At 42.9% G+C, this 24,110-nt stretch overlaps 1 protein-coding gene and 1 long non-coding RNA gene across 7 annotated transcripts in view; one reads left to right on the top strand and one right to left on the bottom strand.

Moving 5' to 3' along the window:
• LOC136639237 (contactin-4-like) overlaps nucleotides 1-10,928 on the top strand; it is a 230,189-nt gene extending 219,261 nt beyond the window's left edge. For both annotated transcript variants that reach the window (XM_066613253.1, XM_066613254.1), the window contains 6 exons: nucleotides 1,235-1,469; nucleotides 2,249-2,364; nucleotides 4,043-4,229; nucleotides 6,517-6,629; nucleotides 8,068-8,236; nucleotides 10,828-10,928. In XM_066613253.1, the coding sequence (XP_066469350.1) occupies nucleotides 1,235-1,469; nucleotides 2,249-2,364; nucleotides 4,043-4,229; nucleotides 6,517-6,629; nucleotides 8,068-8,236; nucleotides 10,828-10,928 (921 nt within the window). The remainder of the gene's footprint in view (nucleotides 1-1,234; nucleotides 1,470-2,248; nucleotides 2,365-4,042; nucleotides 4,230-6,516; nucleotides 6,630-8,067; nucleotides 8,237-10,827) is intronic.
• LOC136639238 (uncharacterized) overlaps nucleotides 1-24,067 on the bottom strand; it is a 33,199-nt gene extending 9,132 nt beyond the window's left edge. Inside the window, exons 1-4 of one of the 5 annotated variants that reach the window (XR_010793657.1) lie at nucleotides 23,929-24,067; nucleotides 19,304-19,352; nucleotides 17,952-18,075; nucleotides 217-343 (exon numbers count right to left, since the gene is read on the bottom strand). This is a non-coding gene — a long non-coding RNA (uncharacterized lncRNA). Of the gene's footprint in view, nucleotides 1-200; nucleotides 344-17,951; nucleotides 18,076-19,291; nucleotides 19,353-19,952; nucleotides 20,305-23,682 lie in introns of those variants that run through there. The other 4 variants (XR_010793656.1, XR_010793659.1, XR_010793655.1 and 1 more) reach the window with 4 other exon arrangements.
• Between the last annotated feature and the right edge of the window lie 43 nt (nucleotides 24,068-24,110).

Raw genomic sequence — 24,110 nt, 5'->3', positions numbered from 1 at the left:
TTCCGTGTGCGAGGCATTCGTTATGCGAGGCACCACTGTATATATAAGACTGGCTAATCGGAGCCTACGAGACAATTGACTTAAATGTGATGCGACTGCTTATGGCATCAGACAGCATTTGCCTGCTAGTCTGCACCCACTTCAGCGTGCATCCCCTGTCAGGTTGGAGTTCATAGGATAATTAAAGTAGATAATACCCCTTTGCTTCTGAACTACCTTTTTATTGAATCTGGTAACAGCACACATGGGTGCAGAGAGATGCAGTGGCAAATGTGATTGAGAGACCAAGTCCTTGAGATCCAGCAAGTTCATGAACTTCTTAAATGCTTAGGCTTCACCGACTCTGAAAAGAGAAACCAGGTGTAGACTCAAAATTAACATATGATTAAGGTTTTTGCCAAGGAAATGGTGGGGAAGCATGAAAGCAAATGCAAGATATCTCAGAAAAGATGCTATAGGAGGTGTACTAGAAAATCTGTCCTGTGTGTATAGGCTGTCTGGTCACCTAGACGGCAATGCTCATTTTCAAAAATAAGAAAGTTCTTTCTAGCTTTGCATAGGAGCTGTTAAAAAATGCCTATATCCCACATCTGTATACTGTACTCCCAGAGGAATTAAAGTCCCTTTCCTGACACACAGATATTGTAAAAGGTAAAACTTTCATTCTTGTTTGTTGCTGGATTCTAAAGAAGGGACACACACATGTGGGAGATAGGCCCCATTTGGTTTTTTAAAAGTGCTCTCTCTCCTTTGAAGTGGCTTCTTCATCTTATAAAGTACATTGTCTTCCCCACAGAGGGATCTGTTGCAGCAAAGGTCCACCTGCACATGCAGTTCTCCCCTGCAAGCATATATCCCTTGTTTGGCTGCCAGCCTATACATTTATTAGATTCATTCAAATTCCAGGAGCTGCCTTGCAGATGGCAGTCTGATGCAACAGCCTTGATTGCTAGCTGTTCATAATGTTTAGAGCTGCAGTTGGTTTCTTTCCTGACTAATGCTGTTTTAGGATTAGATGCTTTCAAGGGAACAAACAGCCTATAAAAAGCATGTGAAAGCACTGAAACAATTAGCGCTGAATCAGAGAATGCTTTTCAAGTTCCCTTTGCCCAGATAGTATGGTTCCAAGTTACACTATGTTGATTGATTATATTTTTCAGAGATAACATTTTACTGGGTCTTTTTGTAAATCCCCCGATATCAGGCTGTTTTCCTGTTTATTCTCTCATTACAGACTGTGCCTGAGGAGTTACAGAATGGAGGCGGGTTTGGTTATGTGGTTGCCTTCCGTCCACTTGGTATAAAAAGTTGGATGCAGGCTGTAGTGGCTTCTCCTGATGCCTCCAAATACGTGTTTCGGAATGAAAGTTTACCGCCATTTTCTCCATATGAAGTCAGAGTGGGAGTGTACAACAACAAAGGAGAAGGTCCTGTCAGCCCGATAACTGTTGTTTATTCTGCAGATGAAGGTAAAGTTCAGGCTGTGAGGTGCCTTGAAATCTGGCACACATGGCACACTGGCTGTTTCCTAATGGGCCTTCCATACATACTACTGTTGGCATATTCTGTTGATGTCTAGAGCTGCTTACAATTTATAAGAACAGGTGTTCATTTTGCAGAGCACGTGTAAGCACAAAGAGGTCAAAAACATAATTTGTATGCATATATCCTTTGTGTACAGGGGCTATTAAGACCCTAATTTCCTCTTCACACATTGATTACACCCAACTTTTGGTACGTATGTATAAGTGTATTCTATAATGTGTATACACCTACATGTTAGCCATATTGTCCTGCTGCTGGATTGGATATAAAATCTGCAGATTAGTAGTAGTTCAGCCTACTTTAGAAAGGAGTTCAATTAAGGGCACAATCCTAACATGCCCTTGGGCCAATGCAAGTCCCTTGCGCCAGCCCAGGAATGTTGCCAAAGTGCTGTAAAGCACTTTAGCGCCACTCAACGAGGAGATAGTTGGCACACGGATGTGCACCGGTCTCCCCACACCGACATGGGCCTCAGGGAGTGGGTGAGTTGCGTCACCCAAGCTCAGCCGACTAGGCCAGGGGGGGTGGAGGGAGGAAGGTAGGTGTTTCAGGGTAGGGGGAAGGAGAGCGGCAGGCGTTCCCATGGGCCGGCAAGAAGCGGGGCCAGGATCAGTTTGACTGATCCTGATCCTACAAAGGACAGCTATAGGGGAGTATGACCATAAAGGGGAACCTGCAGCTAACCATTGTTGCTTCTCTTTAGAACCCTCCAGGGCTCCAGTCAACGTTTTTGCCAAAAGCCTGTCTGCTTCAGAAGTTCAAGTGTTTTGGTCCTGGCTGCTAGAAACACAGAGCAGAGGAAGGGTACAGGGCTATGAGGTAGGAAAGTAAAACAAATTATCTGCAGGTCAATTCAGTAATTTCTGCACACCATTTACTAGCATATGTGCTCTTATGTAGTCTTGCACACACAAAGAATTTGTGTTTAAATCCATAACTGAAAACCTGCATTTCAAGATGAAAGATGCATCATCTTGCAAGGTAGAAAACCTCATGCAGGCATACATTCTGCATCATGCATTCTGCAACTATGCAGCTTTTTTATAAACCAAACCCTGAAATGTACAATGCACAGCCATTCAGTAAGACTCAGTATACAGAAATTGGCATTATGTTTTAAATGTGAGCCTTTTCTCTCATACTACTTACACTAACCCCCATCTGTTTAATATCCATTTTCAAAATCTACATAACCATAAATGAAAATGGGAAATGGTATCTGTTAGGGGAACCCTCCTCCCCATAAACCTGTAGAGACCACAATATCCTGCAATATTGCAGTGAAGTGGAATGTTATGGGCTATAAACTTGCCCATCATAAAGATCATCTCTATGGTCAGATGAGCTGACTGCTGGTTTCATGGATGGAAGACCAATTTTGAAAGCCTGTGGTCTCCTGAAATGAAGACAATGGCAAATTTATGGAGAGGTGATAAAACAAAAGTCCAGCACATTATCTCTTCTGGAAAGTCACCTTGTCTTTTTAATATAGTAAAGGTCTTTCCCAGGAAAAGGTCAGTGCAATCCAATGCACACTTACCCAAGAGTAAGCCCTATTGAACGTTAGGACTCACTTCTGAGTAAAACTGTAAAGGATTGCACCGTTAGACTTTTGATGAAGACCTATACAGAGGTTTCTTGTGTTCAGTATTGCTTACTCATTGGAAAATGTGCTTTAAGATGGATGCCTTTGCTTCATTGCACATAAAACAAGAACTTGGAACTCCAGTTTTAGAAAAGCATCAGTTTACCACTACAGGAGGCTCCCATATCCTCAGATTCACATATCTGCGGATATGGGGGTGCCCCACACCTCCCTACACCCTCCAAAGGCATCCCTAGTATCCACGGTGCCATTCTGGAACTCCTTGTGAATTCTGGGGCATGCCTAATCGATGCAACCTTCAGCCAAAATAGTCCATAAAGTGGCAAAGTGCACATGGCAGAGCAGAACCTGTGCAGAGATTTAAACAAAACAAAAAACCATGTCACCTGATTGGGCCAAAGCTGGGTTTTCCCATGACCATTTGTTTATTATTCACATGGTAAACAAACAATGAAATAGAAATGTTATTTCTGCCAATTACCTTTTATCCTACCATTCTTCCAAGGACTTCACGGCAGCATATATGGTTCTGTTACTTCTATCCTCCCACAGCGAAAGGACAAATTTGCTAAATAGTTGCTTTGCTAAATTGCCTAAGGAACATGATAGCAATTTTACTACGCATATACTTATTTACTGTACTTGTTTTTATCCCACTTTTCCTACTTTCAATGCACAAGGTAGCTGACAACATTATATCACAACGTAAATATAACATCAGCAATATGACATAAAAACAGCAGATAGACACACCTTATTTACTCTTACACACAGATCTACTCTTGCGTGAGGTTCCTTCAGGAAATGTGTTCAGATTGGCAAAGAATATAACTAGAAGCCTTTTTGGTTGTGACAAGTTCAAATAAATCAGCATATATTTTATTTGCGCAGGTTAGATATTGGAAACATGACGATAAGGAAGATCAAGTTGGAAGACTGAAAACCAGAGACAATCAGACTTTTGCAAAGCTCACCAACTTAAAGGGGAATGCTTTGTATCACTTGGCTGTCAGAGCTTACAACACAGCAGGAATGGGACCTTCCAGTGCCGTTGTCAACGTAACAACCAAAAAGCCACGTACGTGTGGGTTATGAAAACAAGGGCGTGGTGGGAGGGAGCATTCTATGGTTCTTTGTGTTATATTGCTTTAATAATATGCTTAGCCTCCAGGAGGGAATACAGATGAAGCTCAAAAATATACATTAAATCAGCACTTTTAAGCAACTAGACTTGTTGCACCTGCAAATAATAGTTTATGCTTCATTTATGCATTTATTTATCTCTACTTTGCCCTTCTGCCCTAGGGGCTCTCAAGATGTTCTTGTTTACAGCTGGAAATGTCAAAATTCAATAGAACCAGCACCACACAATGTAAATGTACAAGGGCATTGAGAGCTGGTGTGGTATAGTGGCTAAGGGACTGAAGCATGCAATTAGTAACTTCCCTGGTTTGATTCTCACCTCTGCCATGAACTCTATGTGGCCTTAGGGAAGTCACACCCTATTGGCCTCAACCTCCCAAGCTGCAACGTGAGGGTGACAATACAGGTGCAACCTTTTTATGCATGGGGGTTCCATTCCCTGAACCTCCCTGATTGGGAAAATCCACGTCAAATCAGAACCAGAAATGATGTGATTTTACACAAATTGCATAGAGTTATGCAAATTGCATACAGTTAAGCAAATTGCATACAGTTAAGCAAATAGTGCTGCAGCCTGACACTTGGGAATGGAAGAAAACTAAGGCAGCCATTCCCAATCGCCTCACCACATCCCACTCCTGTACTCAGCCCTCCCCTGTTGCCAGCTGTCCCTAGTTGTTTCGCAGATGGGATGCTGAGCTTTTAAGAGTCCAGTCCTATGCCTGTCTACTCAGAACTAAGTCCCATTGTAGTCAATGGGGCTAACTCCCAGGAAACTGTGGATAGGATTGTAGCCTAAATATAATGCTTCGGAATGCTTGGAAGATTTGCTTGCTGGGCTGTTTTGCTTGTGTGCTGGAGCACAGAGAGCCTGTACCATCTCGGTCTGAAGGAGGAGTACTGAAGGAGGGGGGAATTCGGCAGAGAATGTGCCTGGTTTTCCTTCTCATTTTTGGCTCTGAAAAAGGCAAACTAAACAAATTAAAGAAAAACATTCTGTGGGTTTTTTAAAGGAATCCCCAAAGTTGTTTCTTTCCCACCTGCCTCGTGTGCATGAGAGAGAGAAAGAGAGAGAGGGCTCCTCTTTGTTGCACCTGTTCTGGCTACAGAGGTTTTTCCCTTGGCTTCCCCTCTTCCACTCCCGACCGCTGAGTTCATTTCCCATGAACATGATATTAAAGATCCTCATGGATTCTTTCTGTGCTTGTGTCTTTGATGGCTCAGGGGCTACAAGGAGTCTTACTGTTCTTTCTTAAGGCATGCAATCTTAAGGAGCCTCTTTCATGGCCTATTTTTGTGCCTGTGTGAGGTGCACAGGCACAAAAATGCTTTTCAATGTTTTGGGCAAAGGTGTGTGCGACTTTGAATTTCTCCCCCTTCGCATTGAGATACACTTTGGAATCAAAACTCCATGTATAAAAAGGTTGCACCTGTACTTACCCTACAGGTTGTTGTAAGGATTAAAAGAAGATAACTACTTTGAACATTTGTAAGTACTATGCAAATGCTAACCATGACTATTTGATTCTACAACATTCCTGGCAAACACAGGTCTAAATCGTGGGGTGTCGCAGATGTAGGCCAGATCATTCAATCTTACTGATCACATTTTTCACATCTCAGAGAAGTTAGTTTATTCTCTGTCCTTGTAGGATATGCCAGCCCAAATGTTCAATTGGTTAAAACTAAATGTTATGAAAAGTGCGTGCTTAGCACTTCCGTGCTGCCTTTTACTATAAATAGTGGGGGAGGGGGGAATGATCCAGATTGGTTCAACTGGAGGGGATTAAGTTTAGACCTTTTGCTAATCCAGTTTGGGACTCTGGCAGCTGTTTGTTCTGATTAGGGAAACACCTGTTGCCTTATCAGTTTGGAATATGTATTCCCTTTTTTTTCTCCTGAAAGTTTTATGTGAGCAGTTATTCAGAATTCTTTTATTAATTGATGAAAACCTTAGCTGTTCAAAAAAAATTAAACATTTGTCTTTCTGTTCAGAGCAAAGACTCCCTCTGCTAGTCACCGTCATGTGAAATAGCTTCCCCCATGCATACCACTTAGCCATGTCATAAATCTGCTGCTGTTTGTCCAGCAGCTCATTCTCTTACTAAACACAAAAGTTCACAGCTCCTACCTAGATGTTACGCACACAGACCTGTGTTAGCATTTGAACAAGGAATCCCTTGCTACTTAATAACATTCAGCATCATATATTTTGAACATAGCACCAAGTCAGCCCCCTGGAAACATCATATGGAATTCATCTGACTCCAAGATCATTCTGAACTGGGATCAAGTAAAAGCACAGAATAATGAATCTGAAGTGAAAGGATACAAAGTAAGTAATGGGCCACAAAGAATTGTAAGACATTGAACACTACCACTGTGTCAAATTAAATAACTGTCTGTTGAGGGCCAAACTACACATGGGAATATTTTCTAGAGAAAGTATTGGATGGATTAGGAGCCCTTGTGGATTAGAATCATGGCAGGAGTAATTCTTTAAGAGCGCAATCCAGACCAGTGCCATCATTAAGTCTACCCCTCCCTCCAAAGCTAAATAATTTCCTGAAGGAGTGTAGGATGACGCCAACCAGCAGCAGGGAGGTTATTCCACAGGTTTGGTGCCATCACCAAAAAGGCCTTGCTTGTAGTAGATGAGTAGTAGAGGCCATGGTGTAGAGTAGAGGCCCATGGTGCCTCCCAGGGTAAATATACCGAAGCAAGGCCTGAGTTGATGATTGGCACATACAGGAAGGCGCGTATGGAGAAGAGGACGATCAAGCCATTGACAGGTGACTTGGGCTGTGATCCAAGACCTTCTTATTTGGACATCAATTCTATTTGTGTAATTGGCAACTAGTTTGGAAATACTTAAGACTGAGGTGGTGATTTAATAAATCTGGATTATATTCCACACACATTTGTAAGAAAATATTGTTTGAAGTTAAAGCAATGATTATTTGATATGCAGGCCTAAATTAGACAAAATACAGCACTAGGATTTGTACTGGTACAAGCCAGAAGGCTTCTCCTTCTCCAAATTCTGTGTATGTATGAATACACAGGACACTGCATTATTTATTCCCTTGAAATAGTGTGTGTTTTGTGACTGCAGTGTTATATGCAGGGGTGGGGAGGTGTCTGTTTTGTTGACAGTGATAGATTTGTTCACTACTATTGCTGCCTCTGCACCATGTCTACAACAATATTTGACGCAGGCAAAACTTCCAGACGGCTGTTGTATCACCAGGCTGAGTTCTTGCTACACTGGAACAAGGCCACAGCACGTAACATTGGCCATTTGCATCTCATCCGTTTTTTGCCTTACTGCTTTTGTTTTCTAAAGCTGTCCTTACTGAAGTCAACATGTGGCTCAAAACACAACTGAAATGGTTGCAAAGAATCAACCCTCGCCCAAGCATGTGGTAGATGAAATCCCACCAAGCATTTTAAGTTTGGGAAAGACTAAGGGCCAAACCCTATCCTATTTTCTAGCACCAGTGCAGCCACGCCAGTGGGGCATGTGCTGCTTCCTGAGGTGAGGGGGCAATCATGGAGGCCTCTCTCCTACTTTGGTACACTCTTTCTTGAAAGTATGGTAACTCAGGGGAACACAGAGCTTATGGAAAATCAAGCTATATTTTCTTTAATTTAAAAAAATGTGATGATTGATTCACTGTTATTGTAACCTTAAAAAAAGAAGTTATTTCTGTCTCTAAATCTCTCTCTTCTTCTCTTTCTCTCTACCCTTGGACTATATATATTTGTTCTAGGTTTTATACAGATGGAACAAACAAAGCAGTACATCCATTATAGAAACAAACAAAACATCTGTGGAGCTTTCCCTTCCTTTTGATGAAGATTACATCATAGAAATAAAGCCATTTAGTGAAGGAGGCGATGGCAACAGCAGTGAGCAGATCCGAATTCCAAAGATATCAAGTAAGAGCACAAGAACCCTACCAACTTATTGATGCTGGCGGGGCTTCGCCTATCCTGACATACGGACCCTAGCATGGCTCCTCTTTACCACTGAGGCGCTCAGAGTCTTCCCTACCAAGTGTGCTGACAGCCCAGAAGTGCATACCTCCGCGTGCTTCCAGAAGCCCTTTTATGACGCCATGAAGCATCAACCTCTGCCAGAACAATAGTTCCGGCAGTGGTACAACTCAATAGGATTGGGCTGTATGCCAGTTTAGCTATTCTTTTCTCACATTATCTCCTCAAAGAGCCGTTACAAGATCTGCGACCTAATTGTGGGATGTAACACTTTGAAATTAATTGTTGTAGAAACCTAAACTTTTTACAGCAAAACCTGACTCAACCTAAACTTTGTGTCAAAGTCCCAGTTTCTGTTTGATGATGCAAATTAATGTCACTCACAACAGAAGTTTTAACGGTGGTGCGCTAATTTGTTCACTCTGAAAATAAACATTACTCTGGAACATTTCCATATACTCTTGTCTTCAAGTCTCTACAATAGCACTAAACTGTCCTTGCAATTGCTTTAATAACAGCCCAATTCTACTGAGCTTTAGTGCTGGAAGAACAAGCATTCTGCCAGCACTAACTGCTTTACAGCAGTCATAAAAGACACTCCAGCAGCACAGGCAGTCATGCATTGCTGGAGTGACAATAGGAAGGTCAGAGCCTTCCCATGCACGCCAGAGGATCAACAAAGACCTGCAAAAGCTGGTAAGGCTGTAGGGGAGGCGAAACAGAGTGGGGGGAGGGTGGGACTAAGGGGGAAGGGGGAGGGTGGATCAAGTCCATGAAGGGAGCAAGTTCAACTGCAGCAGTGGCCACCAAATCCTAGCCCCCCTCCCAGACCCAATACCATGGTATTGGAGGAGACTGCACACTGCAGACCCTAAGGGAACAGATGAGACTTCCACAACTGCCCCACATCCACAAGATGCAGCAGTTGCCATTTTGGCATCACTGCATCAGCAGGGGGAAGATTAGGATTATTGTAGCAACTGGTTTGTAAACTACCATCAGATCGGAAATAACTAAAAAATAGGATTCTTTTAAGTAATTACTTCTACTGCTTCCATTATCAAGGTCTGGAGGCAGTTGTGGTCCTGCTATTAACTCAATGGGGCAAATGGCGTCCTCTAGGACCAGGCAGAAGCCTCTCTGAGGCTCCCAACACAGTCGGAAACTGTACTTCCAGTTTGCTGGGAGCACAGTTTAAGATGGCGGGGAAGCCTCAGAACACTTCCCCCACATGTCCTGGAGTCATGCAAGCTCCGCAACATTTAGTAAGTGGGCAGGCCAAATTTGCACATAGGGGGGCAGTGGCATCTCATGGGGGCGCCATCACAGACCTTTGCCCTGGGCACTGGGGAAGTCCACCACTATCTGGAGGTGCTCCAATATTCACAGAGAACTGCCATGCACATAAGGGCTTCATCATAGACATAGTGTTATTATCTTAAGCCAAGGGTATCTAAACCCCGGCCCGGGGGCCATTTGCGGCCCTCGGGGGCTTCCAATCAGGCCCGCGGGGAGCCCCCAGTCTTCAATGAGCCTCTGGCCCTCCGGAGACTTGCTGGAGCTCGTGTTGGCCGACGCAACTGCTTTCAGTATGAGGGCGACTGTTCAACCTTTCAACTGAGCTTCTTCTGCTACTTGCTGTTTGACATCTGTGATGCAGCTGTGGCAGCAAAGGAAAGGCTGGCCTTGCTTTGTGCAAGGCCTTTTATAGGCCTTGAGCTACTGTAAGACCTTCATTCATTCATACAAGTTCCATCTCTAATAAATTCATTTATGTAAATTTATTCATATTTTAAATGTAAATTAATTCTTTTCTAAATTCTTTTTTTCCCCCGCCCCCGACACAGTTTCAGAGAGATGATGTGGCCCTCCTGCCAAAATGTTTGGACACCCCTGTCTTAAGCTATTAGGAAAAAGATATACTGTGCCTAAAATAAAGGACAGCAGAGAAATTTTGTGGATGGATAGTTCCACATGTAGATGTAGCATGTGGAGTTGCCCTTCCATTACACAGAACTGGGAGACTTATTTGTGCTGAATCTCTGCATAAGAACAGGAAGAGCCAGGCTCTTTTCTACTTTTTTTTAGTATTTCTGTCTTAATACAAAAATGTTTTCTTTGAAGCCGTACTATATTTATTGGTTGGTTGGCAACCTTCAGTCTCGAAAGACTATGGTATAAGCCTACAGCACCCAGTATTCCCAGGTGGTCTCCCATCCAAGTACTAACCAGGCCTGACCCTACTTAGCTTCCAAGATCAGGCATGTGCAGGGTAACTATATTTATTACTAAAATATATATACAGCTTTTCAACAAAATAGGTTCACAAAGCGGTTTACAAAGAAATCTACAGCAAGCTTTTTATGCTATTTAACCAATTTCTGCCCAGCCCTCAGGTGCACACATTTGGACCCTGTAGCATATATATATATTGGGCAGAAATGCAGAAGCCTGATTAATTAGTGGCAAAAATGTAGTTTGTTTCTGTATACAACCCTGTGCTGACCATTGTGTTTTCTGTCTCCCTCTTCTAGATGCATATGCGCGAGGATCGGGTGCTTCAACTTCAAATGCTTGTACGTTGTCAGCCATCAGCACAATAATGATTTCCCTCACAGCTAGATCAAGTTTATGACAAAAATTATCTAAAGGACTTCCTGTTTATAATATAACTAAGCAACATTTAGCTAGTTGTTTTGAAGACACCCAGTACTAAGTAATATTGTTGTTCAAGTACATCTTACTACTACTGGAAAAAAAATGTTTTATGCTTCTCTAGGAATGGCATTATACAGTACTTCCTCAAAGCAAATATAGCTTTGTCTGAAGTTTCCTTGGAAACTCTGCAATGCACTGAAAACATCTGTAATATGATGTTACCAAAGCAGTTTACATATGTCCTTATATGCATATTTTTTATTATATATTTAATGTTTTATAGACTTTTTTAAAGTTAACATATGATGTAGATATTAATTTGTTTTCCCTCTGCTATAAAATGCTACTGATGACATTATCATTGAAAAAATATATTGTTTTTGGAATGTCTTATAGCCGGAAGGTCAACCTTCTCAGTAAATCGGTTTTAAATTGATTGTATAGTTTTACAAGAGTGCATACTGAGAAAGCTGTTTTGGCCTTGACCCTTCCCTCCTAGGCATCTGAGGCATATCTGTGAGCATGGAAAGGTTACCCTACCTATAGGCATTGTATGAAGCTCTCTTCCTCTTTCAGTAAGATGGGCCTTAAGCAAGGTTTGTTGCCATGGTGCCTTACTTACTATTATCTAGTGGCTCCTTCCTCTCCACAGCCCTACTTTAGGGCAACTCCAAGGAGGTGAGAGGAGTGGGCTGATGGATAACTCTACGTGAGGCATTGGACGGTGTCACTTTTTTGAGATAGGCAAATTTCATTGCAGCTGGCCCAAAAGCAATACATCCTTGCTGGAGAGCCTGGGGGCAGGAGAGGAAGGCTCAGTAGAGTATCCCTGGAGGAGAATCAACTCTTCATGTCTGGAATGAGACGGATTGTGCCACTGTTTAAAGCAGTGATGGCTTTAATGATGGCCTTGGTTAGATCCAGCACATTTGATATACAGTACAAGATTTCATTTTGGATCAGATGACTAAAACAAATCCAAAATAATTTTCAATGCATTCGCTTTCATATTTGTGCAAGTGAGCTACATAACATCATTTAGTCAGTGTTTTAATGATGCATAGCAAGAGTTTTGTTTGAATGTACTGATTTCACTTTCTCTAAAATTTAACAAACTAACTTTCATTCAGTTTAGTTGCTATTGCTTCGTACAGCAATGTAGAACAGAAGTTGGTTATAGCAAAGGACAAAAGTTCTGAAATTTCACCACCAAATGAACTATTGGTGTTCTGGATTTACATCATTATTAATTGAGACATTGCAAAACTTTAAGACTAAAATGAAATATGGTGATATTTCCATGTCTAAATATGTGTGGTATCCTTTTTTTTTTTTTACAGGTATGTGTTGACTGTAATTCTCTATAGAATGGTTTCATAACTTTAAATAAAAAATATTTATGTTTTTATTACCTTGTTTGAGTATAGGTCATAAGCTAAATCTAATAAATAATCTAGTGAATACCTCTCTAAAAGGCTTTTCTCCATTTAAAAAAACATACATATGTCTTGGGTTTTTCTATGCATTTCAAAATAGCTTCTTTAAGATTTAAAACCCTCTGGGCTTTTTTCTAACACAAGTAAATAGAGCTTGCAAGCTTAAGAGTGCTCTAAAGATCAAGACTTCATATTCTTTACCAGCTTCTACATACAGATTTAGCATTTTTTGAAAAAAAAATCACATTCACATCTGTCAATGAGTGCAATACATCATGCTATTTTCTCATGCAGCCATCATTATTTCAGTGAGGCTTTTGCTGGAGCAGTTTAGTGAATGCCCTAATGTGGTGACTCCTGTGCAAATAGAGGTACCTCAATGTGCATATCAAGTGCTACACAAGCCTGCTCATGTAGAGCTCCATGTGTGTGCCAGAGCTTGGCAGAGTTCTGGATCATGGCCGAAATTTAGAGGAAAAGTATATTCGTATAAAAGGTTTGTTTCTTATTATGGGACAATTTTGTAAGTAAGCTCAGATAGAACAGTGATAATTAAAACAGCAATGGAATTTTTCTATTCGTTTTTTTCCAAGTTTAAAAATGCACTGCAGAGGTTTATAATTTGTTCTTCCGGATCGCTTAAATTTGCCTGTAACTTGTCTTTTTTGCTTCCAAAACAATACAAGCTAACTTTTAAACCTTTCAAAATATATTTATTCAGTAACTCATAATCAGGATGCCACTTGTGTAAGTCAGGGGTGTTAACCAGAGAAATATTGTCAGTATTTCAAGCTGTGTTCCTTTCTTAGTTTGATATGGTTACTTCTATGTAAAAACAAAAATAACACAAAAAAACCCAGAAAAGAAAGAAAATGAAAGAAAAAAAGCCTATGTAGTTTTTCTCCCCTGTGTAAATGATATTTATGAGTGATCTAGCAGATGTAATCTTTTTTAAAGTTATTGGTAATAAATATTCTGTTATTTGTAAAGATTCTTGTCTTTAGGGGCATTTTTCCTGCATTCTCGGTGATTCTTTGTGATAAATAGCTCCACCCTTATCCCAAACATTTGTGTGGAATACCATCCCTGCAATAACAGTGTAACATTGTTTGTGAAAATGCACTTGGCCAAGAGGCCATTAGTGCCATTAATGATGGCAAAATTCCCCTGACTCCATCTTGGTCAAATAAATAGTTTTAAAATTATTTATTTTAGTTTCAGGCTATATTACCTTTACCCCTATAACAGTCCCTGGAAGCCTGCCCACTACACAACTGCCACAAATTCCATCCCCAGTTTTGGTGGCAATAGTAAGGGGCCCCATTTGTGCCTTGTTTAATCCCTGAACACCGTTGTCACGAAGCAAGACTACCAAGAACAATTGGAAATGTCATGATTCCTCATTCCTGACACCCATGGACTTTGCTGTGCATGTTACTGGCAGTTATTAGAATCTAACAGGACCAATATGGCCACTGCAAATGAGAAGGAATGTGCTGATCCCTGGAGAAGGGGAAAAATGCATCACTTTAAAATTACAGTTAAAAAAACCAATTTTTTTTTACTGTCGAAGAGAGACAGTCATGCAAGTGATTATAGGTATAACTTACGTAGTTATCCACTGATTTTTCTATCTCAACGCAATGTTTAACAATAGCCTCATTAATGCAATAGAGGGCAGCTGGCTAACAATCCATCAATCATTCTCTTTCCAGGCACTTACAGGGACTTCACTCCAAGCCAGCTACCCCTCCCTTCCCCCCCCCCCAAGCAGGTGAGAGAAAGATAATTACTGTGCATTCTTTCCCAACTCTGGATGAAGTGAGGGGTGGATGGCTTGGAATAAAGCATTTCTAAGTGCCTGGAGAGAGACTGATTGATGGATTGTCTGCCTAATGACTGTGTTATATCACAAAGGCTATTTTTAAGTCACCTAGTCGAACATTGTTTTTTAAATGGATTTGCTTTAATGCGATTTTTGCCATCCACTGAGTTCTGGGAATGGAACCCTCAAGGAATAATAAGACTCAGCCTGTACTTCATTTCCCACAATATAGCCATCTTGTATCATGCAACTTGAAGACACCTTTGAATCTGCTTCCTAAGTGAAAGTATCAATGCGTATAAAGATTAAATCACTTGATTTGCTGCCCAGTGAAAGAACTGTACCTGATGACCTAAGACCAAATGCCCACCTAAACAGCAATTCCTTCTATGCAGAACCCTGCCCCTTGTGCTGGCTTCCCATTCATTTCAACTGCACACAAAGGAGTGCATACATGGAACTGGTTCTTCCATTGAAAGTTTCCATGTACAGGGTCTTCATGCATGCAAGCAATCCTTGCATGCATTGCGAACACAAGGCTCTGAATCTGTGCAGTGGTTCCTAAAAGTGGTTTACGATGTGATGTGAGATCTTAAGAAACAGGTTTTCAAAATATAGAAGCTGATATAAAACAGAAGAAAAACCTGCATCTATTGAAAAAATCTAGGGTAGCAAGTTGAAAAACCATCCTTCCCCTCCTTCCACATGGCTGCAGGGGGTACAGAACTGATTAATGTGGGTGGAGAATTTTTCCAATTCTCCACCCACATCTGTGCTATATAACAGTTCTGTGCATTGAATTCTATTACAACACACATACCAGGCTATACACCTGCAGATGTTGAGATGCTACTGCACTTATCAAACATCTTTGGGTTTCTGTACAACTTCATAGGTCCTAATCCTATGTTTGCAAAGTGGTCATTTATACACAACTAAAAGATTTGTTCCCTAACAAAGTAACCCAAAGAATCAGGTCTTATAACTTGAGAAAAAGAACCTTCCTGTTGATTCAAATGGTCCTTCCTGCTACATCTTCCTGCTATTCCTCAGAGCGCTTGGTTCCCCCCCCCACCAAGCTGCAGTAACTGCTTGCATAATTTCCTATTGAGGCCACATCCATCTGGCTATTGTCAATAACACTGAAACTCCAGTAGCACCCTTTCATTTTTTATTTGAAATTTTCATCAGAAGCACAAACATTTGTCCAAATGTGATGAGCTAATATACATATCTTTCATATTTAATCATATTATGTGGTTAGCTTGACACCCAGACTGCTGAGCATAATAGACAGTTTCTAATCACTGAACCTGCTGTACTGCAGTGCTGAGTGTGTGTGTCTGTGTGTGAAATAAGCAATGAAATCCTTCGTGTACCAACCTATTAAAGCTGGTTTATAGCTCAGACATGGATTAGCAGTCTGATACAACAGACTGAGACACAAACTAAATGGAGATGCATTTGTATAATTGGTTCTCTCTCTCTCCTATCCTATAAAGCTCTACATTCGGCACAAGCAAAGCATCACCAATCATAAGCTATCTAATTCTCTTAAAGTCTTTTACTGTATGGCCCATCAGATGACAAACTCTCTTTTTAGCCCAAGTGAGCATTTTATTCATCTCAGAGTGCAACATTCAGAACATATAATAAACCTGAGCAATGGTATTACCAAAAATGCTCTGGCAGCCCAATCCTGTCCCCTACCAGTTCATAGCATGCAGCACTGCTGAAGGAGCATGTACTGCATCCTATGAGGAAGCAACCAGATGGTCCAGGAGAAATAAGTAAAAACATTTTTTTTACATACTTGTCCATAGGCCACCTTGCCTCCTTGGACCTACACCAGCTTTTTTGCTAGAGTAAGTCTGACGAGACTCATAGGGTCAAGTCAGGGCTGGGAAGATGCGATAGGATCTCAGCATGTGCTGCTGCTCCTTCCCCAAACTGCCCAAGCCCGCTAATTGTCCACAACCCTCCACCAAACTGCTCCTACGATCAGCTTGCCAGCAGCAGTGGACAATGGCAGAGGTTCAGTGGGACACTCTCTCTCACATGTGGCCGCTAGCCATTTGCACAAATGGCCTGCCAAAGGCGAAGGGGCTACAACGCCACCGACCTAGGACATACAATGTCAGATCGTGAGCATAGGACTGGGTCAGAAAACATATGGATCATAGAGCCCAATCCTATCCATGTCTACTCAGAAATAAGCCCCAAGATAGTCAATCGGGCTTACACCCAGGTAAGTGAGTATAGGATTGCAGCCACACAAACAGAGAGACAAATCTATTGCACCTGCAGGGACCAAGAGCAATGGCTCATCATTGCACAACTCAACAGAATGAGGCGAGGAGGGAGGCAAGGATGATAGATGCAACCATAGATAGCTTTTGTAGTGGGGATAAGAACAAAATAATCAGGAAGGAAAAGCAAAAAGGAAATGCAATGCACTGAGCATGTTGATCACTTGCATAATTAGGTTCTAAATGTCAGTGTTTTGTAGGTAGAAGAGAAAAAGAAAACCCATATAACTGGTTCTAAAACTCTGGGAGAGTTTGAGAGCCACTTGAGAGCCAAGTCTTTGTGTGGGAGTGGGGAAGGCAGTGGGGGTGGGGTGATCCCCAGGATCATATTTCTAAGGTGGCTGCAGGGACTGGCATGCACTTACCAGTCCCTGCAGCAGCCTCCTGGGGGTGCAGGAGCTTAGAAAGTGAAAGCAAAGCGATCACGCTCCACCTCCGCAAAACCGGAAGTGGAGCCCAATCACTCTGCTTTCACTTTTGGAACGTTGGGCAGCGCTGTGGCGTGTCGCACAGGGCTCCCCGCACCCTGGGAGGCTGCTGCGGAGACTGGTAAGTAAATGCCAGTCCCTGCAGCCCCGTTAGTGACACAATCCTGAAGATCAAGTCGCTGCCTCCCCCTGCCCCCACCCCTTAAGGGGGCAGAGTCTAGGGCCCTCTGGCTGGGGCGTGACGATGCCCTGCCATATAAGGAGAAAGGGTTGCATAATGGCCCAAAGGAGGGGGAGCAGTATGTAGGGGAATCAGGAAAGTTACCAAAAAGGAACAGAGATTGAAGAACCCAGGGTTAGGCAGTGGGAGGAAGGGAGAAGAAAAACTGGGGGAAAGAACAGAAAGAAGAATAAAGTAACTGGAAGCGGGAAACAAAAAGAGAAAGCAGTGTACACCAGACTCACAAACACATATTCTCTCTCTCTCTCCCACACACAAACACACATACACTGCCAAGGGCTCAGCAGAGGCTTCCTTCATTGGTCAGGAGTCCTGCGCCTTAATTATCATATAGCACTTGACTAACAGCCCAATCCTAGGCATGTCTCCTTAGAAGTAAGTCCTATTATACTCAATGGACCTTACTTCTGTACAAGTGTGGATAGGATTGCAGCTTGAGTTTAGAACAATATTAGTGAGAGAAGTCAACTCTGTTCATTGTTCAATAACTTTCTTTACTTCAAAGGCAGGAAGCTCCTAGGATGTGGTTTGTTCACAGGTTTAAACCTGCTGACCAAATGGGGTGAAGCCCATCATGGAAGTGGGATGCCTGTGTTCTTATTGTTATAATTGAGTTAGTGCTTTGTGTGCAAAGGAGGTGAGTCAGGAATACTAAGTGTGGCAAACAATCTAAAAAAAATTACTCAGTGTCTATTTTTCAAGTTCAGGTTAACAGCAAAATTCCCTATTTCAGTAAAATTTGAATAAATGTTCTTCCTCACCTTTAGCCTTGTCTGTCATAGAAACTCCATGTGTTCCCAGGAGATATGGTTATCCAGTGTCAAAAGAGAGCACGCGCCCTAATTTGCCTTTCTGTCACACATACAGATGATAGTGTTGTACAACCTGCATATTAATAAATGCTCTTAGATTTCATCACTTGCTATACTAACAAATTAAAGGAACTGCCTTTTCTCTATACAGTACATCATCATTATTTACTATAAAGCACTGTGATAACCTTCAGTACAATGCTCATTTAAGTGCTAACCAACCCATCTTATTAGTGCTCAATTCATATTTGCTTAATTCAGCTATTCCAAAGCAGTCACTTTGCCCCTTTCAAAACCCAAGCTCTCTTTATCCCATTCATCTCTCAGATCAGATAATCTAAAGGAAAACGCTGGAGCCACCAAGTCCTCTTTACCTTATAAATCCCCATAAAGTCTATACACCACAGGAATCATCTTCAAAACCGCCCACAATTACTCTGCAGTCTCTCTTAAAATTCCTCAACAAGTTCTGTTATCAACTGCATTTTCATGCTAACAGAAAAATACGCTATTCCAGTAAAATCTGAGTAGGGTAAATCTGAATTTGGTTTGCATGCTCATTCAGAAATTTTTTTTATTCTGATTGTTCCATTATCTGGCTATAGGGTACATTCTTATCCACACTTTCTTTCCGCGCACATGGACACACTTTCTGCAGTCATCTGAGACTATTTCTGCCCAAAGTTTCATATCAGGGACCAAATGCATACACCTGTGGGCCAGGCAAAAATGGGTTAAAGAATAGGCAAAGGCTTTCTACTTTTTATTGCCACAAACATTTTGCTGCTGCAACCCATGCTGTCAGCCACGGCAGCTGTGTTGCACCTCAGAATGTCTTGCAGCTCCAGAGTTGCACCCTAGAATGCAACACCACAAGGCATTCGGAGTCGTGCGTCAGCACTAGCACTATTCAGAAGCAGCAACATGGCCCAGCATGCCTTGCAGCTTCTGGGTACCGCTGGCCCAGCAACCCACTTTGAAAACCTTTGGCCTGTCAATCCTCAGCCAAGTTCAAAGAACAGGAGCAAGCAGAGAGGCATCCAGGAGAGACAGAGGCAAGTACAGAACCATATCGCAAAGAAGTTAAATTCCTGTACCGTGAACAGAGATCCAGGTGAGTGAGTGGTAGGTATGTAAGTCAACATCAGGAAGAGTACTGGGCTCCCAAAGGGGAGAGGCAATCCAGTCTGTGTGGCTATTCATCAAGGCCTGTTGCTGAGACCGAGGAAACAAGCTGGGAACAACACTTCTACAAGGCCAGATGGATCTCTTTCGGTTTCCTAAATTACCTGGGTTATTACCTGGGAGACGGCTGTTGTACTCGGTCTCTGGCCATCATCTGGGGGGATTCTGCAACACAAAGATAAGACCAATAACTTCTTTTGTGGCACAGGAAGTACCTAAGCCTGGCTGCTAGAGACTCCAAATCAAGACCCGTCTATAACTCTACCGTATTATTCTGCATAATGTGTAGATCAGTTCTCAGCATGTCCCTGTTTACCCATTTATAGCAGAAGCAAAGAAAAATGAGTGACTCCTGTTCATTTCATTCCATTGCTTTGTCATAGACATCTGCATAGCTTTCTTCAGGGTATGAAATGTGGAATACCCCAGTCCTTTATACCACTCACGTACTTTTCTGTCATGGGAAGAGATCTTAGAACCTTTAAGTTATGGATTTTGATTTCATTAAAAAAAAACATTACTCTTGTAAACTCAAAACAGCCTTTTCCTACTTAACTACAAAAAAAGCCCACCTTTGCTCTACAGATAAAAATTTCCCAGACATGCTACGCTCTCTAAAAGCAGAAGAGGGACACACTCATGTTATCAAGTTAACTGTGCTTTGTATTAACTAATTAAAGAAATGGTCTCATTTGCTCTGTTCTGCAGTTGTACACTCATCCCTAGAAGTAAAACCCAATGTAAAGAGCAGAATTGTCTAGGTACCTCTCAATGTAGAGAATGTGAGAAACTGGAAGTCATTTCAGCTTGCTGAACATGCCAGGAGGGACAGGAAGACTCAAATCATCAAGTTGACAATTGCCCACACTTACTGATGTTATTTCCGGATATATTTTTTTAACATGATGCAACACTAGACATTCCTGGAAGCGCTGTTAAAACTTTCTAGGATAGCTTCAGTAATCACCAAGACTGTTACTGATTCCTTCCTAGTGACTCCAAGCCAATCTTGGAGGGTTGGCAATCCTAACCTTTTCTCCAACCAGGCATCTGGTTAGGCATTGTGAAAAACAGGATGATAGACTAGGTGGGCCTTTGCCTGATCCAAGAGAGCTACCAGTGTGTCCCACACTTCCTATTTTGTTTAAAGAACCTGCAGAAAAATGGGAGGTAATGAGCCAGGGGGCCTAACTGCTGTCTTCTACATAGCATTTTTAGTGGTGGCTACTCTGCTCAGAGATAAAAGGGTGGGTGGTGGAAAGAGGATCACACCGCCACACTGCCAAATTTCCCCAATAAGGAGGAAGTGGGAACATTTTGCACCTCAGGCATAACCTTGCCCTTCGTCCAGGCCTGGTTTTACAAGAAGTGGGTGGAGATAAAAGGAGGAAGTGGTAGCAACTACAATGACTTTGGCTCTTTTCCTGAATGCTCTCCTGAGACTGCAAGGGAAAAGATCAAAGCAGTAATGGCACTAGAGAAGGAGGTAAGTCCCCTCCTCCTATTGTATCTGCCAAGAGAGTATACAAGAAGAGGATGGATCAACCAGGTGGAACTGGCCATGGGTCATGGGAGTCAACAGGTAAGTGGGTGTAGGGAATCCTAACTAGCCATTTCCCCCAGTTCCCTGTAATTTCGGTTACGGAAAGGGCACAGACACTTTAAGTCACAGGTCGGCAACCTATGGCCTGCAAGCCGAATCCAGCCCCCCACCCAAGGTCATCCAGCCCACGTGGAGCTTGGCTTGGGAAGCAAAGCCTCCTGCTCAATTTGCCGCATGCTGGACAGGGAACAAAACAACCACAAGCAGCTCTGTCACTCTGTCTGGTGCATGGTAAATTGTCTGGAAGTTTTTGCCACCCAAGCTGAGCTCAGTACAGCCACTTCAGGGAACTCGGCAACCCGGAATGTGATGTGATGATGATATCATTGCTGAACATCAGGCCCATTTGCCAAAAAGGGCCTGCTTTAACCCCTGCTTTAAGCATTCAAGGATGTTTGTTATCAAAGCACATAAAGTTGTTGGCAACCTTCAGTCTCGAAAGACTATGGTATTGCGCTCTGAATGGTGGTTCTGGAACAGCGTCTAGTGTGGCTGAAAAGGCCAATTCGGGAGTGACAATCCCTTCCACACCGGAGCAAGTTTCTGACATTTCAATGTCTGTTTCAGCATCAAGCACTGCCTCAAGTTAAGCCATGCAACAGTTGCATAGAATTGCAGTAGCACATGTTATTCTGATACATTAGCAAGAGTAAGGATTATAAAGGCACTTGCAGCTGTGTTTATCCATTACTTTTCCAGATGAGGATATTCTAATTACAGTACTCTACATATGCAGTGGTTCCCAAATTGTGGATCGGGACCCACTGGTGGGTTGTGACCTGATTTTTGGTGGATCACCAAAGGGTGATGGAAAGATCAGATAACTACAAGTTGAGCCTCATTATTCGCGTGGGTTCCGTTAGAAGCACTCAGGTGGATGGCAAAAAACGCACTACAGCAAATCAATTTAAAAAACAAAGTTTCTTTGCTCCAGTGATTTAAAAACAGCCTTGCTGACCTTTGTGATGTCATTAAGAAGACAATCCATCAATCAGTCATCCTCCAAGTGCTTCACTCAGTCCCTCCCTTCACCAATGCAAATGTGCTCAGGGGGAAGGGAAAGGTCCTCTGGACAGAGAAGGATTGATGGATTGTCAGCCAGCTGCCCTCTCTCTCTCTCTTTGAGAGAGGCTATTCAAAAATCAGATACTGTAGCTTCGAATTACCCTGCAAAGAGCTCAGCTCCAGCAGTTTGCAAGCATGTGTAAATATAGAGAAATAAAGTTTTGGGGTCTTTTTTCAGGTCATTATTACTTTACATATATATAGCATTATGAAATTTTTAAAAAAGGTGATCAGGAAAAATATGTTTTTATATATTTTATATATAAATATATAAATTTTATATATAAATATATAATTATATATATATATAAAATATTATATATTTTATAATGTGACATGGATCCTGATAAAGTGTTGTTTTAAAAAGGAGAGCCTGGTGCTAAAAAGTTTGGGAACCACAGCTCTAAGGGTCGTCTCTAAAAAAGTAAAATCAATACTCATCACTTAAATCAGTGTTTCTCAACATTTGTCCTCTGTCATACCACACCACACGGTCCACCTATTTGAAGTACCACCGGAAGTAACTGGCAGTGATATCATCGCCAGTTATTCTGGGTTGGAAGGCCAGATGTGACACAACCAACACCAGTAAGATGCTCAGGGTGGATGGGAGGGCTTTTTCGAGTGGAAAAGTATGGCATGGAGCTCTGGCTGCCATGCCGAGCCTCATACCGCAGTTTATTGTGTCATGTTTCTGGTCTCACTGGTGGGCAGCAGGCGTCCAGGGGTCTCACAAGTACCATCAGACACCACCTCGAGTACCACTGGGTGGTACCTGTACCAGTGGTTGAGAAACATACTTAAATGAACCATGCTCCTAACAATGGTCAGTTCCTTCTCTAATGCACTCCCCTTTACTAGAAGTAGCTCTCACTTTCATAACTGGCTTCTTGTGAGCTTTCTAGAGGCTGGCATCTAAGTGGCTGATACATGAATCAGAGACACCTGAGTATGATCTAGCAAGGCCATTCCCTTCTGTTGGGTAACAGTTCAAAAAGTGCGGCTTTTTTCTCCTCATTATAGCACCAAAGACAATTCCAAACCAGTGCATTCTTGCACATGTTCATCCATTCCTTACACACACACACTCTCTCTCTCTCTCTACCCCAGTCCGTCTGCCTTTGCTTTGGAGGAAAGCCAAGAAGACACAAAGAGTACTTTGGCTTCCATGGTGAAGCACAAGCCAAGTGAAAGAAAACGAGAGTAGAGCCATCATGACGAAAACCACACAGAAACCCTTGTCTGGTAAATGGGTGCTTCAGGCCCAAATCCTAACCAACTTTCCCAACACTGACACAGCTGTGCCAATGGGGCAACTGCAGTTGGGTGGCAGTAATGGATGCCTCCAAGGTAAGGGAATGTTTGTTCCCTTACCTCAGGACTGCACTGCTCTAACCTCGGTGCTGCAACATTGGTTAGGATTGCACCCTCAGTGTCACAAGAGTACAGGGTAGCCCTACTAGGAAAGGGGAGAGCCTAACAGTGAACCTTTTGCAGGAAGGTTCTGCAGAGGAGTCAAAGAGTGACTAAGGCCAGGGACATGCGGTGGGTGAGGTGGCAGGTGAGGCAGAGCCTCCCCTCTAGAGTCCTTTGTAAAGCGCTGCCGCCGTGTGAGGGACCCAAGCACCCACAATCCACGCGCAGAGCCGAAGAGTGACTAAGGCCAAGGACATGCAGAGTGCAAGGGTTGTGGGTGCCTCAAGTGGCTGCTTCACCTACCTGCCCACCCACCGCGTGTCCCTGACTGAGTGCCCAATCCTATCCCACTTTCCAGCACTGGTGCAACCGCAGTGCGGCTCCCAGACAGTGGAAGAAACATTCCCTGACCTTGAGAAGGCCTCTGCGACTGTCTCCCCACCACAGGACGTACCACACTCCCCACTGGCACAGCTGCAGCAGCACTGGAAGACTGACTCGGATTGGGCCCTAAGAGCCCCAGCCCATGCATGTCTACTCAGAAGTAGGTCTCATTACACTCAATGGGGCTTACTCCCAGGAAAGTGTGGCTAAGGCGGCTGCAATGCTAGCCAGGCTTTCCTGAGAGTAAGCCCGACTGAACTCCATGCAGCTTACTTCGGAGTAGGCATGCAGGGCTTAGGCTGCGGCAGGGGACAGCCGGAGTGCTGCGCTTTGGGCCCCGCTCCGCCTTGGAGAGGCCCGGGAAGCGCACTGCAGCGCCGGCCGGCGCCAGAGAGAAGCAGGCGGGCGGGCAGGCAGGAGAACCGGCGCTCTTTCTCCGCCTCCGGGGTGGAGCC

Source organism: Tiliqua scincoides, chromosome 2, assembly GCF_035046505.1.
Source record: "Tiliqua scincoides isolate rTilSci1 chromosome 2, rTilSci1.hap2, whole genome shotgun sequence".
Taxonomy (NCBI): domain Eukaryota; kingdom Metazoa; phylum Chordata; class Lepidosauria; order Squamata; family Scincidae; genus Tiliqua; species Tiliqua scincoides.
This window is presented reverse-complemented; position numbering and strand designations above follow the sequence as displayed.